Source organism: Fistularia commersonii, chromosome 8 (assembly GCF_037954325.1).
Source record: "Fistularia commersonii isolate RoL2024-O1a breed Wild chromosome 8, RoL_Fcom_v1.0, whole genome shotgun sequence".
In the NCBI taxonomy this organism is placed as follows: Eukaryota; Metazoa; Chordata; class Actinopteri; order Syngnathiformes; family Fistulariidae; genus Fistularia; species Fistularia commersonii.
The window spans coordinates 9,478,933-9,492,518 of record NC_141291.1 but is presented as its reverse complement, the minus strand read 5'-3'; the positions used below and the strand labels follow the sequence as shown (position 1 = coordinate 9,492,518).

Genomic DNA, 13,586 nt, shown 5'->3' with positions numbered 1-13,586 from the left:
GGCTGTATTTCAAACACAAGCTGAAGGTCCCGGGCTGGATTCCGACGGGGGGGGGGGGGGGGGGGGGTTGTCTACGGATGTTCTTGCAAGTTCTCTGGCTTCCTTTGACAGTCCAAAATCATACAAGTGGCAAACTTGAGTCCCTAAATTGCTCAGATGTGTGAATGAGAGGGTGAATAGTTGTATGTCTTTATAGGTGAACCCTTTTTTCCTGGGGGAAACCTCGCTTTTTGCTGTCCTGCAGTGCAAGCACAGAGAAAACGAGTGACTGAACTATATTGAAAAAAAGCTTATTTAATATCATATAACTTAAGCTTATTCTTCTCCTCTTTGGTTTAGTCTAAGCCCGATGATCATTTAAACAATCCTGATATATCCCCCCTCGCGGCATAGAGGACATCACGGGACCGTGAACAGAGCGCGCCCGTGGCATTTGGATAGTTGAGTGTGCCAAGAGATAGGCGTCAAGGGCCAAATATCAGTGAGGACAAATAATCAGACCGTGTCAGCCGAGAAGTCCACCCACAAAAAGCCGACGGCAACGAATGCCGTTTCCAATTTAAATAATAGCTATTTTTCCTCACCACACGGCTAACCTATCATACACTTAATGAAGGAGTGAAGGGAAACTTTACGGCTTCAGACATACGATATACTGGGTGACACGTGCAGGGTCTCCACCGTTATTTCATGACTTTGACATGTATATTACACATGCCTATTAAAGACAAACGCTTTCGGCACAGGCTGTTGCATGTATCCACATAAGCGTGTGCTCATGTGTATCATGCTAAATGTGCTCGGAATTAGAAGTCTGTAGATTGTCCAGGGAACCCCTCCCCCTCCCTCCCATCCCTTCAGGGGAAACTACCAACGCACAGACACACAGGGAATGTATAAATTATCGGGTTGGCCTTGGGGAAAATGAGTGTGATTAGTGTGAATGGGTGGCTCGGCGGCTCGTCGTCTGCAGCCATGAAACACACCAAGAAATGCCTCGGGACTTATGCAATGAAATTCAATATATTGCTATCCTCGCTCACCGGTCGGTCCTCGCACATGCTGCGGGAGGAAACCTACGAATTTGTGACATGCCGTTTCATCTTCCTTCTTTCCAATTCTTAACTTTTAATGATAATTGAGGCACGCCGCGCTCCAGTTTGTCTGCCTCGCCATTGATCCGAAGGCTGTTCTGTGCTCTACTGACTGAAGTATGCCATTTGCGAAACTGGCAGTTGCGAATGCACACAGAGTCCCCAGCATGTTGAGGCTGTATCCAGTGGACACACACCTGAGCCGCGGTGAAAGGCTGTACATTAAATTCTGGGCACAAATACATTATCACTGCACACCAAGTAATGACAGATTTACAAGAAAACTACATATATATACACGATTTCAAATACAGGCGTATTCATAGTGGTATTTAGCAGCATTTCTGTTTTGAAATACTGGGTAGTTTCTTAGTGCTCTATTCTGAAGCATTTGAAATGTGAATTACACTCTAATTGAATTGCAACCTGTGTCTTGGTTATCACACTCATACGCTAATAATTTATCTATTCACTCTCTCATTCATAAATCATATGGAGACCATCAGCCATTCACACATCTGGACAATTTAGGGTTTCCAGTGAACCTCCTGCATGTTTTTGGACTGTGGGAGGAACCTGGAGAACCAAGAGGAACATGCAGACACGGAGAGAACGTGGAGACCCCAAACTGAAAAGGCCCCTTGTTGGAGTTGAGTCGGGGACTGTCTTGCTGGTCGGCAGAACCACTGTACCACCATCCTGCACTGATTATCTGCAACATTTTGATCGGTAATCCAAGGCATGTTTTTGTTTTATGGACGATGCAAACATCCAACATGATACAGTTTAAAGGAGCCCTGCCTTTACTAGTTGATATTTCAAGCCGCCGATCTCCCTGACCCCAATCGAGGTTTGTCCTTTGGTTAAAGCTAACCGCACCGGAAGTTTGGATATAAGAGTCTGAGCTTCTCCATCGACATCCTCTCAACTTTGAGCGCGAAACAAACACCTTCCTCCGTTCAAGAAACGAGCTGCCCAGCGTCATCCAAGCAGCAAACACGTCCCCTAGATGGTGAAGGGTCTGCAGGTTGAATTTATTTTTACGTTGAATAGCCCCCGCCCCTTAGTTTGAGGGTTATTTATGCTTCTTTCTGTGTGTGTGTGTGTGTGTGTGTGTGTGTGTGTGTGTGTCGGTTGTCATGCCGGGTTTTCCCGACATCTGTGATCAACAGACAGAATCCTGTAAGTGAACAACACAGAGTCAGTCGAGTACAAAGGAACAAAGAATGTGTGTAAGCAGTGTTTAATAAAGTAGAGCTTTAGTCTTGTGGGTTTGCTAATTCCTGTTTTGTTTGGACACGCACGTACACACACACACATACACACATGCAGACATGCACACACACACACACACACATCTTTACAGGGGAAAAATGATTCATCTTGTCTCTCTTAACGTCGGACATGTTGCCGAACCCCACCCTCAGCAACCCCTCCTCTAATGCTTTATTTCACCAACATTTCTCCTTTTCTTTCTTTTCCCCCCTTTTTCCACCTCAGTTATCCTCCTCTTCTCTCCGTGCTTGTTTCTTCTCTACTGTTTTTTTTTTTTTTTTTGTCCGCTTTCGGACCCTTCCCCTCTGCATTCTTTTCTTTTCCGCTTGTAAATCTGCTGCTCCACACCTCCTACGTCCAGTCTCCCGCCGCTGCGAAGGAAGGTCACGGCGAGTGAGCTCCCCGTCTGAAGCTCTGTCTTCTTCTGCACTGAGCTGATGCCGTCTGGGTTTTTTTAAGAGCCGTCAGAAAAAGTGGCAATATATTTTCAAGGGAGTGCAGCTAAGGAGGGGAGAGAGAGGGGTCCGTCTCAAGTAAAACCCCCTTCAAACACAGGCCTCTGTATTTCAGTCCATACAAGCATGTGTGTGTGTGTGTGTGTGTGTTTGTTTGTTTGAGGGCTTTTCAGCTTTGTGGGTGTTGAAAGTGAAAGCAGGAGATATCGCGATGCGGGCAAAACAAAGAATAAGAGATTAGAAAGGGTTGGAGTAAATGTTTGAGATGAGATGGAATGCATGGAGGCTGATTCAGAGGAAGCGGTTCGTGTCCGGCTCGGCCCGAACCGTCCAAACAGATCCGAAATGGGAAAACGAAGAATCGTGCGGCCGTGGCGTCTCCACCAATGAGCTTGCGGTCCTTTGTCCCGCCACCGTTTTGTTTTTATCTTCACCCAGAGCTGTAGACCAAACAGTCTATCCTCACCATCTTCACCTCACTCTACGTCCACATACCATGACACAACATTGGCCAAACATTGGGTGTGCAGACCACCAGAGGACCTGGAAAATCCACATTTTCTAATTTATGAACATTTTCAACACTAAATTTAGTCTCCAAAGTATCTAATAAGACACATTTTGTATCTCTCACTGTTACCAAACCTCAATTTCATGCATAAAAATTGCAAAAAAAAATAGTCACATTGATTTGTATTATTTTCTTCTCCATTCCTGGTTTGCTGTGTTTATTGGTGAAACACTGATATATCAAAATCCTCCATGCACATGGCTTGTTGTTTAAGTGGGAAAAAGGTCATAAAGAGGCGTTGGCTTGGACTTTAGGATGCAAACAAATAGCAAGTGCCTTCTTACCTTTTGTTACAAGTCAAAAGTTTGATTTCTTATGTGCATGACGGTTAGGGTTATTGATCAATTTGCTTTTCTAGAGCATTAAATTTCCCTATTAAAAGAAATTGATTGTTATTAATCCGTTCAGCCACCCGCCGGTTTTGTCACGAGTCTTTAACTCTCATATTATGTTATGGGTCAAATTGACCCATAACATAATATGAGGGTTAACCCCTGTTTGGTGTTTGGGTCACTTTTTCTTAAAAGAAAAATGATAAAATTATTTAATTTTTCAAACTGAGACTCACTGACTTTGGCTTATTTTCTGTGAAGAACATATATCAGAATATATATTTAAATGATAAGTTATAAATGTGACCTAACACAGGTAAAGGGGAAATTTTAACCATATATATTTTTTATACTGCTTGTAATTGGGATAAGTCAAACATCCGTTCAGTATTTTAACATAAAAGTGTTGGATTGTTAGGCATCAAAAGCCACAAAATGCAGCAGGTCCATCAGACCCACAAACGCTGGCTGAGTAACAACAATATGAACATCACACAAGGGTTAAAAAGAAAAATGTACTTTATAAATAAAAAATGATGTATATATAAGAAATAATAATAGATAGTGAAAGAGAACATAAAGAAATAACCTGGTTTTATAAACCGTGTTTACTGTGAAGATGGGACGAAGATGCCAGTGGCAACAGAGGAGGTTTTCATTTGGTGATCTTTCGCGTAATTACACACTTGATCCTAAAATATGTTGCTATATTTAACTTGCAACGTTTTATGGCTTAACATCATTTAGCTAGTGAATGTCTCTCCTCTTTTTGAAACCATCAAACTGTCCTCGACCGGCTTTGAAAGACTCTTCCGACGCCTCGTCCGTTGATTTTCCCACCGTCTGCAGCTCCAAAGCTCCGTAAATGCGAGATGATTCCCTCGCTCGTTGTATCTCAGCGACAACAACTTCTTCATCTCTTCAAGGACAAATCGACGCGTTTTTAAACACCGCTTCACAGACAGCGGACGGTGTCGAAGGTTCACCCCGCTCGCTCGTAACTCAGAAACTAAGTAACTCAGAGTAAGTCAAGATTTCGCTGGATTGGTCTCCAGAGAGGGCAGAAACCTCCCCTTCTTTAAAGAAGGATGCAGGGACATGTGCTGGCGTGGAAAAGAGCTTTACAGGTCTGCTCTCAATGAGATATGTCCCAACCCCCCCCCCATTTTTTTCTTCTTTAGCATGTTTTTTTTCCCCTTTGTGCCCCAGGCGCCCACTTTACACATGGCATTTCTCTTGAAGTCCCCCTTACCCACTCCCCGCCCCTCTGAGGAGAGAATAGCTTCTTCCTCTGGGTTGCCCTGGCCTTTTTCATAATTAGTTTAGTTTAGCAGAAACACCGGGAAGAAAAGGAAACCGCCGGCCTGGCTTTTTTCCTATAAATTAGGAGAACAATCTGCGACCCGGCGCACAAAGATGGGTCGGGGCGGTTGCGTGCCAGGTTTTAAATTCATCTGCGGCCCAGTATCTGGCATCAGCCAAATTCCAAACTGACGAGTCCATCGGAACTGCATGGCTCTGCTGGCATCACATTCTTTTATGGGCTATAACTGTGAACTCTGAAATTTAAAAGGTGTCGCAGCATGGACAAAGAAATAAAAAAAAAAGAAGGTTGGGTGGGGGATTCTTTTCACAAAGGAGAACAATTTTAGTTGCATCTCAGAGGTAATAGGACAGTTGCCTTGATACTGAACAATGGGGTCCTACTTTCTGCTCCGGAAATGTAACCAAGATCAATCAATCAAGAACCACAGAGGGTGCATTGACTTATAACAGAAAGTAGTTAAAAAGAAAATGATCTAATCTTACAACAATTACTGAAAGAATGCTTGAGCAATAGCACAAAAATAATTTATGATGGATGCAAATATGAAAACACAATAATATCTACATAAGTACTATATTTATAGTTCAGTATCATATGCAAGATAACAGGTATGTTTATGCATGGGAGTGTGTAATGTTTAAAATAAAATTGTCCATTTGAATAGCTTGTATTCATGATTATCATGCATTTGACAATGTTGGTATTAGCGTTGGTATCAGTTGACATGGTATAAATAGTACTTTATTTATGGCAGCGGCACCGCCTCCCCACTCATTGCACAATTTCCAATAAAATCAAAACACGCATATGTGAACCTCTATTTTATTTGAATAACTTCAAATTGATTATACTTGACACTCGGCCCACTTTAATGTGAAACACAGTTTCATGCAATTTCATATTTTAAGAGGATCCCTGCCCAATTTGTGCATCAGATTGGGGGTCTTTGGCCCGAAAATCATTGAAGACCCCTGCTGTAGCGTGTTAGTGAGCATGCCCTGTTTAATTACAGTCTCCTTAATCATCTTAATTGTGAGTAAGTGTTGAATCAGAGTCATGTGAGTGCAAGGTGTGTGTGTGTGTGTGTGTTGCTCTGGTTGTTGTTGCACTGATGAACACTTGCAAACGTCTCCCTTAATAAATGAAGAATTTAACACACACAGCAATACATTATTTTTTTGCTTCCCAAACAGATGGTTTGCATCGCACTAAAAACACGACCTGCCGCCGTTCGCCTGTGTTATCAATCAAGCTCTGGGTTGCGTTACCTGAACGTGCCTCCTCACTGTACGGAGAACTATAAGGGTCTTTTTGCAACGGGACACTTTAATTGGAAAAGCTGACAGCTGATTTTTTTTTTTTTTTTTTTTTTTTTTTTTTTTTGCCGTGCCCTTTTAGTAAGCATCCATGATGGATGATTTGAGATTTTAAAAAAAGACAAGTGAAGAGGGGGGATGAGTGGACGAACGGGGAAATTCGTCTTGCCAATATTGTCACGATAATGTACGACTGCTCGCTCAGCGTATCTCCCCCTCTGAAGCCTCTCAAATTTGCCCTTCGGTTTTTGATGGAAGACGATAGCGCTAATTAAAACTACTCGGAGTTGCAGCCGCCGGCAACACGAGGCCGGACAAAGGAGGACCGAGTGCTTTAATGGGCAGATTCTTAACTGCGTGCTGGAGGCTTGTCACGCCGAATCACACTGTATCTGATAAAAAAAGATGGAGGGAAGTGTGTGTGTGTGTGTGTGGGGGGGGGGGGGGGGGGGGGGGTGTTTACTGGATGTATTTAAAACACTTACTCCAAAAAAGTCTTTAATATTACCACTGGAAATGCGTTGATGGTTCTTGCGCTGTGAGAGGTTTCATCGGAATCACTCGAACATGCTGAGTTTTCATTTTTCCCCCCAGGGTTTATTTACACCGGCGATGTGGTGCATCGGATGTTGACAGCGACGCAATACATCGCTCCGCTGATGGCAAACTTCGACCCGAGCGTCTCCAGGAACTCCACCGTCATCTACTTTGACAATGGTGAGAACCTTTTACTCCACTTTCTTTCTTTGTGCATTGTGTCATTTTCCATCTACCAACCTCTTGGGAAAGTCAAATTTGCACATACACTGGTGAAGAATGTGGAAATACTGAAGTTCGTTCTCATAGAGGATGGAAAAGATTTTTTTTGAGATTTATACCAGAGTATAGCGAGCATTAAGCTTACAGTGGAACAGAAAAAAACCTCCCCCTCCGTGCTGGAGGGGAGGTTTTTCACACAACACACCTGCTTTTCAGAAGAATGGCCGATGCGCTGAATAACACCCGTTTTCCGTGAAATCAGTTTGATTCACGTTGCTTAATGACTGCTGCACAGTCACAGAGAAGGGTGAAATGACGGAGTGCCTCAGTATTTTCATATCAGCTGTGAACAGAAAGCACACATTTTCCGATGCCTTCAAACCTGCAAAAGTATTATGTTTATACGAAAAACCCGATTCCATGAGGGACGATTCGTGTTCACCGCGAAAGGAAACACTTAGCACTGTGTAGCATCATGGGTGGCGGCTGCCCCAAATCTGCATCCTTCACCGGGAGATGATTTAGGGGATGGAGGTGATGGAAAATTCGTCTGCAGCGTCTTCTGTGAGTTCACTGCCGCTCCCATTTGTCTCCGCTGTCTCCCGCAGCTAATGACGGATGGAGCCGTGCATGTAGCAATAATTTCACACGGATATGAGATACGCTGCATAAGCTTGTGTTTTCAATCAGTCACTGAGCACTAAATATTCAAGCTTCACTTCTGTCACCCCTATAACTGGCCATTGTAACGGAAAATGTACTATTTTAAGTCGTAAGGTGAGAAAGTGTAAAGTGTTGGCCCTACATTTGCTTGAAAAATTAAAAATGAATACAATTCATCAGATTTGTTTACAAAATGGACCCTCATTATCATAAACTCGCTCATACAGCGTGTCTTACACCTCTGCGACACTCTTTTCCCGCCTGGGACGGTCGTATCCATCAGTTCAACGTAAATCCCGGCGCCGCAGAGACGGGGCACCGGCTGCTTGACCTTCAGCGGCGCAGCTCGCTCTGCTCTGAACTGCACCGGCAGCCAATCGATCCTCGGCCGGACGGCTGCTCGGCGAATGGAGGGAATTAGCGGGGTCTGTTTTGTGTATGACTGTCAGCACGGTACGGTGAGGCCTGTGCAACTGATGTGTTTCTCTTCTCGGCACACGCTTCTCCGGATTGTGCGTATTAAAAGCATCAGCCTGAATGTCACCGTAATAATATTTACTGTTTACTTCTTAGAGTCTGTAGAATCCAGAGCAGCTATTAACAACCCCAACATGACGTACACTTAGTGTTGGTCACAAAACCCCAACACAGCGACAACGGCAGTGTAAATAAGGCTTCAGACTCAAAAACAGCACATCTGCTACCTGGAAATGCAAGCTGCACATACATGTACATACATTTCACATACATGTACGGGATTACCGTTGCTGTGCAATGCAATGAGACAAGAAAAATGGAGAAATATAAGAAATAGTCTTATTCCTTGAATTTTCAACAGTTCACGCTATCAAAGAGCGTAGTTGCTACTTCATTGTATTATGTTGAATAATTTAACCACATGCATTACAGAGCTATAATCATATTTAGTGATGAAAATAAACAAGTAAATAAAAGGCTATCCCCCTCCATTGTGCTGGTGGATTTTTAGCCGTTCCGCTCAGAGACCGCAGACTCAAAAACAAACGAAAAACCTGTTGACACGGATCCACGTCCTCTGCAAAGACGAGGTGGTGCTGCAAAGGGAAGTCATTAAAAACACACCGAAGCCTTTGTCACAAGTCCTCCCGCCCGCATTGGGTAGGATTGACTTTGTTTGCTTTGAGTTCATGCAGCTTGTTAGGCTTGTAAGTGGATCTGGAAACAAGGCCAGTGTGTTCTCCCTCCACGCCCCCGCGCCCAATCTGTATTTTTAGTCGGAAAGCCCCAGTTAGTGTGGCGGCCTCCCCTCTGGAACCGGATGCATTTGAAACAGACCTCTATTAGAGCACCGAACAGCGGGGAAGTAGGGTTGTGTCCTCTCCATGTTAACCTCCCAAACTCTTTCAGCCTTATTGCATCACATGGTCCGGGCGTATGCTTTATTTTCAAGTCGGAACAACCGGGCTGAATAGCGGGGCTGAATATGCACCAGCCCCCTTTGGTGATGTTAAATACTGATGCAAGACTGTCTGACCTCGTTCTTTAAATCACACATGACCCGCTGGCGAGGGCCCCCGTCTGCACAGCACATGCTAGCTGTTTACCATGGAGGCAGATCTTTGAGCAACCTTGTCTTTACTTTGGATGGAAGAATTGCACTTATGTCATGGAAGGAAATTGATTAGTAACCTTTACTGCAACCCCCCCCCAACCAGATGACTTTCAAATCAATCGGTTCTCAGTAAATCAAAAGTGTGCTGATGTCATGTGAGGCCAGCTCCCCGGAGGGTGGAGCCCGACCCGCCAGTCTGGTGCTAATTATTTTCACCCACAGTTCAGGAAACACCGACTGATTACTATTTGTAGTTCATACCAAATATTAGTGTAGTCCTATATATAACAAATCCTTTAAACACACAAATCAATAGTTCTGTCAGCCAAATCACCGAAGCCCACCCAGGCAGTGTTTGGATGTAACCAACGATTGTTCTAAAATGTTGATTTCACTATGGCTTTAGAAAAGCAAAAATAGCTTAAATCAAAATTAGGAAATGGTGGACTGTCCCTGTTTGGAATAGCATAGTGTTTGTGGAAGAAATGAAGATGTCCTAAAAATGTCTGACCATCTGATGTAAGCAATTGTTAAATGAGCAAAACGGCCATCGGTAGTTTCCCGATCACGTTGGATTACCGATAAATTATTTACAATGCAATAAGGCAACTGAAGTGATCTGTTGCCGCCTGGAAACAATAAAGTGAGAGACCGTGGCTGCAGCCGCAGTAATTCCTGAAGCCTGAGCAAACCATGTGTCCTGGCTGCAGGAGATAGAGCGGCGCGTGTTTAATTTTAAGGAATATTTGTCTTCAACGAGGGCATCGGGGTGGTGCGCTGGTTAGCACTGCCTTCTCACAGCAAGAAGGTCCTTGATTCAACTCCGACAGTCTTTATGTATGGAGTCTTCACGTGCTCCCCGTGTCTGCGTGGGTTTCCTCCAGGATCTCCTGGTTCCTCCAGGTGTTCAAAAAATGCAGGAGGTTAATTTGAGGCCATGAACTGCCCACATGCCTGAATGAGAAAGTGAGTGGTTGTAGGGGTAAACCCCGCCTCTTGTCCAACGACAACTGCAACTGTGATATATTGAGTGAATGAATGAATAAATGAATCTCTTTGCCAACAGATAGAGCAGTGGCAACATCAAGAAGTTTACATATCTTGAAACTTGAAGTCTCAGTCCAAGCGCTACAGAAGATGATTCTCAATTCCAACACCAGTTGTGATTGTAGTGAAACACATGCATACACACACTAGAATTCCCCAACTTTTACTTTTATTTTTCCTGTAATGTGTACCAGCAGAGATTTCTGTATCTCTGAGACAGTAAAAACTGCACTTAGAGCTAAGCACTACTGGTTTATACGAATATTATGAGATTTTTTTGCCTAATTGGTTCTTAAATATGCTGCTGGCTGGACTCTTTTCCAAGCGGTGACCAATCTTTACTAGAGCAGGTATAAGGTGTCCTTTACCTGCCCATAGAAAAATGTATTTATAGTGTTGACACTTAGTCATTTGTAGAATAAGAAACATTACCATTTGAAAAAAGAGAAAAACGGGTTCAAGAGCCACATGATCCATCACAGGAACCATGACACTTTTAGATTTAGCCTTCTTAAAGTTTCATCTATGCCATGAAGGGTTTTCATATGAAACTAGACTGAGAGAACTCAGCATTTATGAACAACAGTATGGTGTCAATCCGAGGGAGTACTACAGATGCAGGAATTCCTTAAAAAATGCTGATAGAGCAGTAGAGAGAAGGTCAGAGGGAGCTGTATTGAGCCTTTGTAGATCTAGAAAAAGCATACGACTGTGTGCTGAGTGAGGAACGATGGTAATGTATAAGGAAATCTGAAGTGACAGAGAAGTATGTTAGACTGGTGCAGGACATGTATGCCAGTTGTGAGACAGTGGTCTGACAGACAAGTTCAAGGTGGAGGTGAGACTACATCAGAGACCACCTCTGAGCCCCTTCTTTTTTGCGGTGGTGATGAATGGGCTGACAGGTGAGGTTCCACAGAAATCTCCATGGACCATGATGTTTGCAGATGACATTGTGATCTGTAGTGAGAACAGGTGGAAGTATGCTCTGGAAAGGAGAGGGATGAAGGTTAGTTGCAGCAAGATAGAATACACATGTGTGAATGAGAAGAACCAAAGGGGAACAGTGAGGGTAAAGAGATAAAGATTTTAAGGAACTTGGGGTCAACAGTTTAGAACAATGAAGAGTGTGGAGAAGAAACGCAATCAAGCAGGTTGAAACAAGCAGAGAAAATGTCAGGGGTGATAAAAGAGCATCAGCCAGAATGAAAGGAAAGGCGTATGAGACAGTGGTGAGACCAGTGATGCTGTATGCTTTGGAGACAGTGGCATTGGTGAAAAGACAGGAAGCAGAGCTGGAGGTAGCAAACATGAAGATGTTGAGGTTCTCCTTGGGGAGAGACGAGGATGGATAGGATCGGGAGTGAGTCCATCAGAGGGACAGCACATGTTAGATGTTTTGGAGAGAAGGTCAGAGAAGCCAGACTGAGATGGTTCTCAGTCACAGAGGAGGGACAGTGAATATATCAGTAGAAGAATGCTGGGGTTGGAACTGCCAGGCACGAGGTCTGAGAGAGCAGGAGAGAATGCACCACAATGGGGAATTTTCAAAAGATGAAGACCAAAGAGATTTATGGATAAAGTGAAAAAGGACATTAAGCTAGTTGTGAGAGAAGAGCATACAGAGGATAGGGTTAGTTGTAGGAGGTTGATCCGCTGTGGCAACCCTGAAGGGAAAATCCAAAAGGGAAAGAAGTAGAAGAAGAAGATGGTGGGTTTTCATTATGGGTGCTCGGACCGTTTTAGCTTCAGTCACCTCGGGTCTCGTAAGAGGAATAGAAGCATCCGCCAGGAAAAGATCACTGATCAATGTTTCCTTCATGCTTGTGTCCCACCTCAGGAACCTCCTTGGTGGTGCAGTGGGACCACGTTCACCTTCAGGACAACTACAACCTGGGCAGCTTCACCTTCCAGGCCACGCTGCACAACACGGGCAGGATTGTTTTCGCATACAAAGAGGTGACTGCTTGCTCATCCTGTTGTTTGGCTTTATTTTGCCATTTTATCCATCGGGTTATGCCTTTTTTTTCCCCCACACATCACGTGTACAACCATGATCAGTCTGAAAGAGACTTTTTAAAGAGAACATGCAGAAATTCCAACTCTTGCGTTTACATCTGTTTGAATTTTAGACTATAAACACAAATTATAACTAAAAAAACAATTATAAGTAGGTTTGTAAAAACATTTACATTGGAGTGTTTGTTTCTCTTACTTTTTTGTTGTCAACACTTACATTTCTTACCAGAAATAAAAGTAAAATCGCTGTGTTTTTGCTTATAAGAAATCAAAAATGAATATAATAGATAATGAAGGAATGAACGAAAGAACCTCTAACCCCCAAATGAATGGTCGAAACAATAAAAATGAAAATGCATGACATTTCCTTCCTTTTCGTGCTGCTGCAAACCAATAAAACTCATTTCTTGTTTTCAAAAGTGATATGTAGGTTGTGTTTGACTTTGTCACTTTAACAGTTCGACACAGAGTCAGACGCTCTGATGGAAATAGCGAGCAGCCATTCGGCTCCCGGGCTAAGCTTTTCTTAAATTTTAGTTTGATCGAGCCACTCCTTGGCCCCGTTTTCTCGAAATCTGCCTCTGCAATGTTTACTACACGCTGAAGATAGTCACACTGCATTATTGCTCAACGGATTCCTATGGGAGATAGAATTAAATTGCTAACTTTGTCAGTTCTGCCAATCTGCTGTGGCCCGTTCCTATTTTCCGGTCTGGCAAATCGGTGTGATCCTCAGTAATTGATTTTCCCCTTTTTCTATTTCAGATCCCTACTGAAGTGTCACTGATCAGCTCAGTCAATCACCCGGTGAAGGTGGGCCTGTCGGACGCCTTTGTGGTGGTCCACAAAATCCAGCAGATACCCAGTGAGTCTCAGAAGCACCTTGATGGTGAACGTTCGCTCAGTTTGTTTTGTTCAAATCTCCAAATTAATGAATGATCAGATGATGATGAGAGAGTGAATGGTTATCTCAGTGATGTGTGAGTGAGAGAGTGAATTGTTGTGTGTGAGTAAGTGAACGGTCGTATGCCTATATTTGAAAGAACGAGTGAATGGTTGCATATTTCTATATGCGACCATTAAATCAACTGCCGACCGATAGAATAGAATAGAATAGAATAGAATATTCCTTTTATA

At 43.4% G+C, this 13,586-nt stretch overlaps 1 protein-coding gene across 1 annotated transcript in view; it reads left to right on the top strand.

The window, feature by feature from the left end:
- Positions 1–13,586, top strand: part of plxdc2b (plexin domain containing 2b) — a 101,404-nt gene that overhangs the window by 59,030 nt on the left and 28,788 nt on the right. The window contains exons 5-7 of the mRNA XM_086151049.1: positions 6,965–7,087; positions 12,271–12,389; positions 13,215–13,314. Of these exons, the coding sequence (XP_086007175.1) occupies positions 6,965–7,087; positions 12,271–12,389; positions 13,215–13,314 (342 nt within the window). The remainder of the gene's footprint in view (positions 1–6,964; positions 7,088–12,270; positions 12,390–13,214; positions 13,315–13,586) is intronic.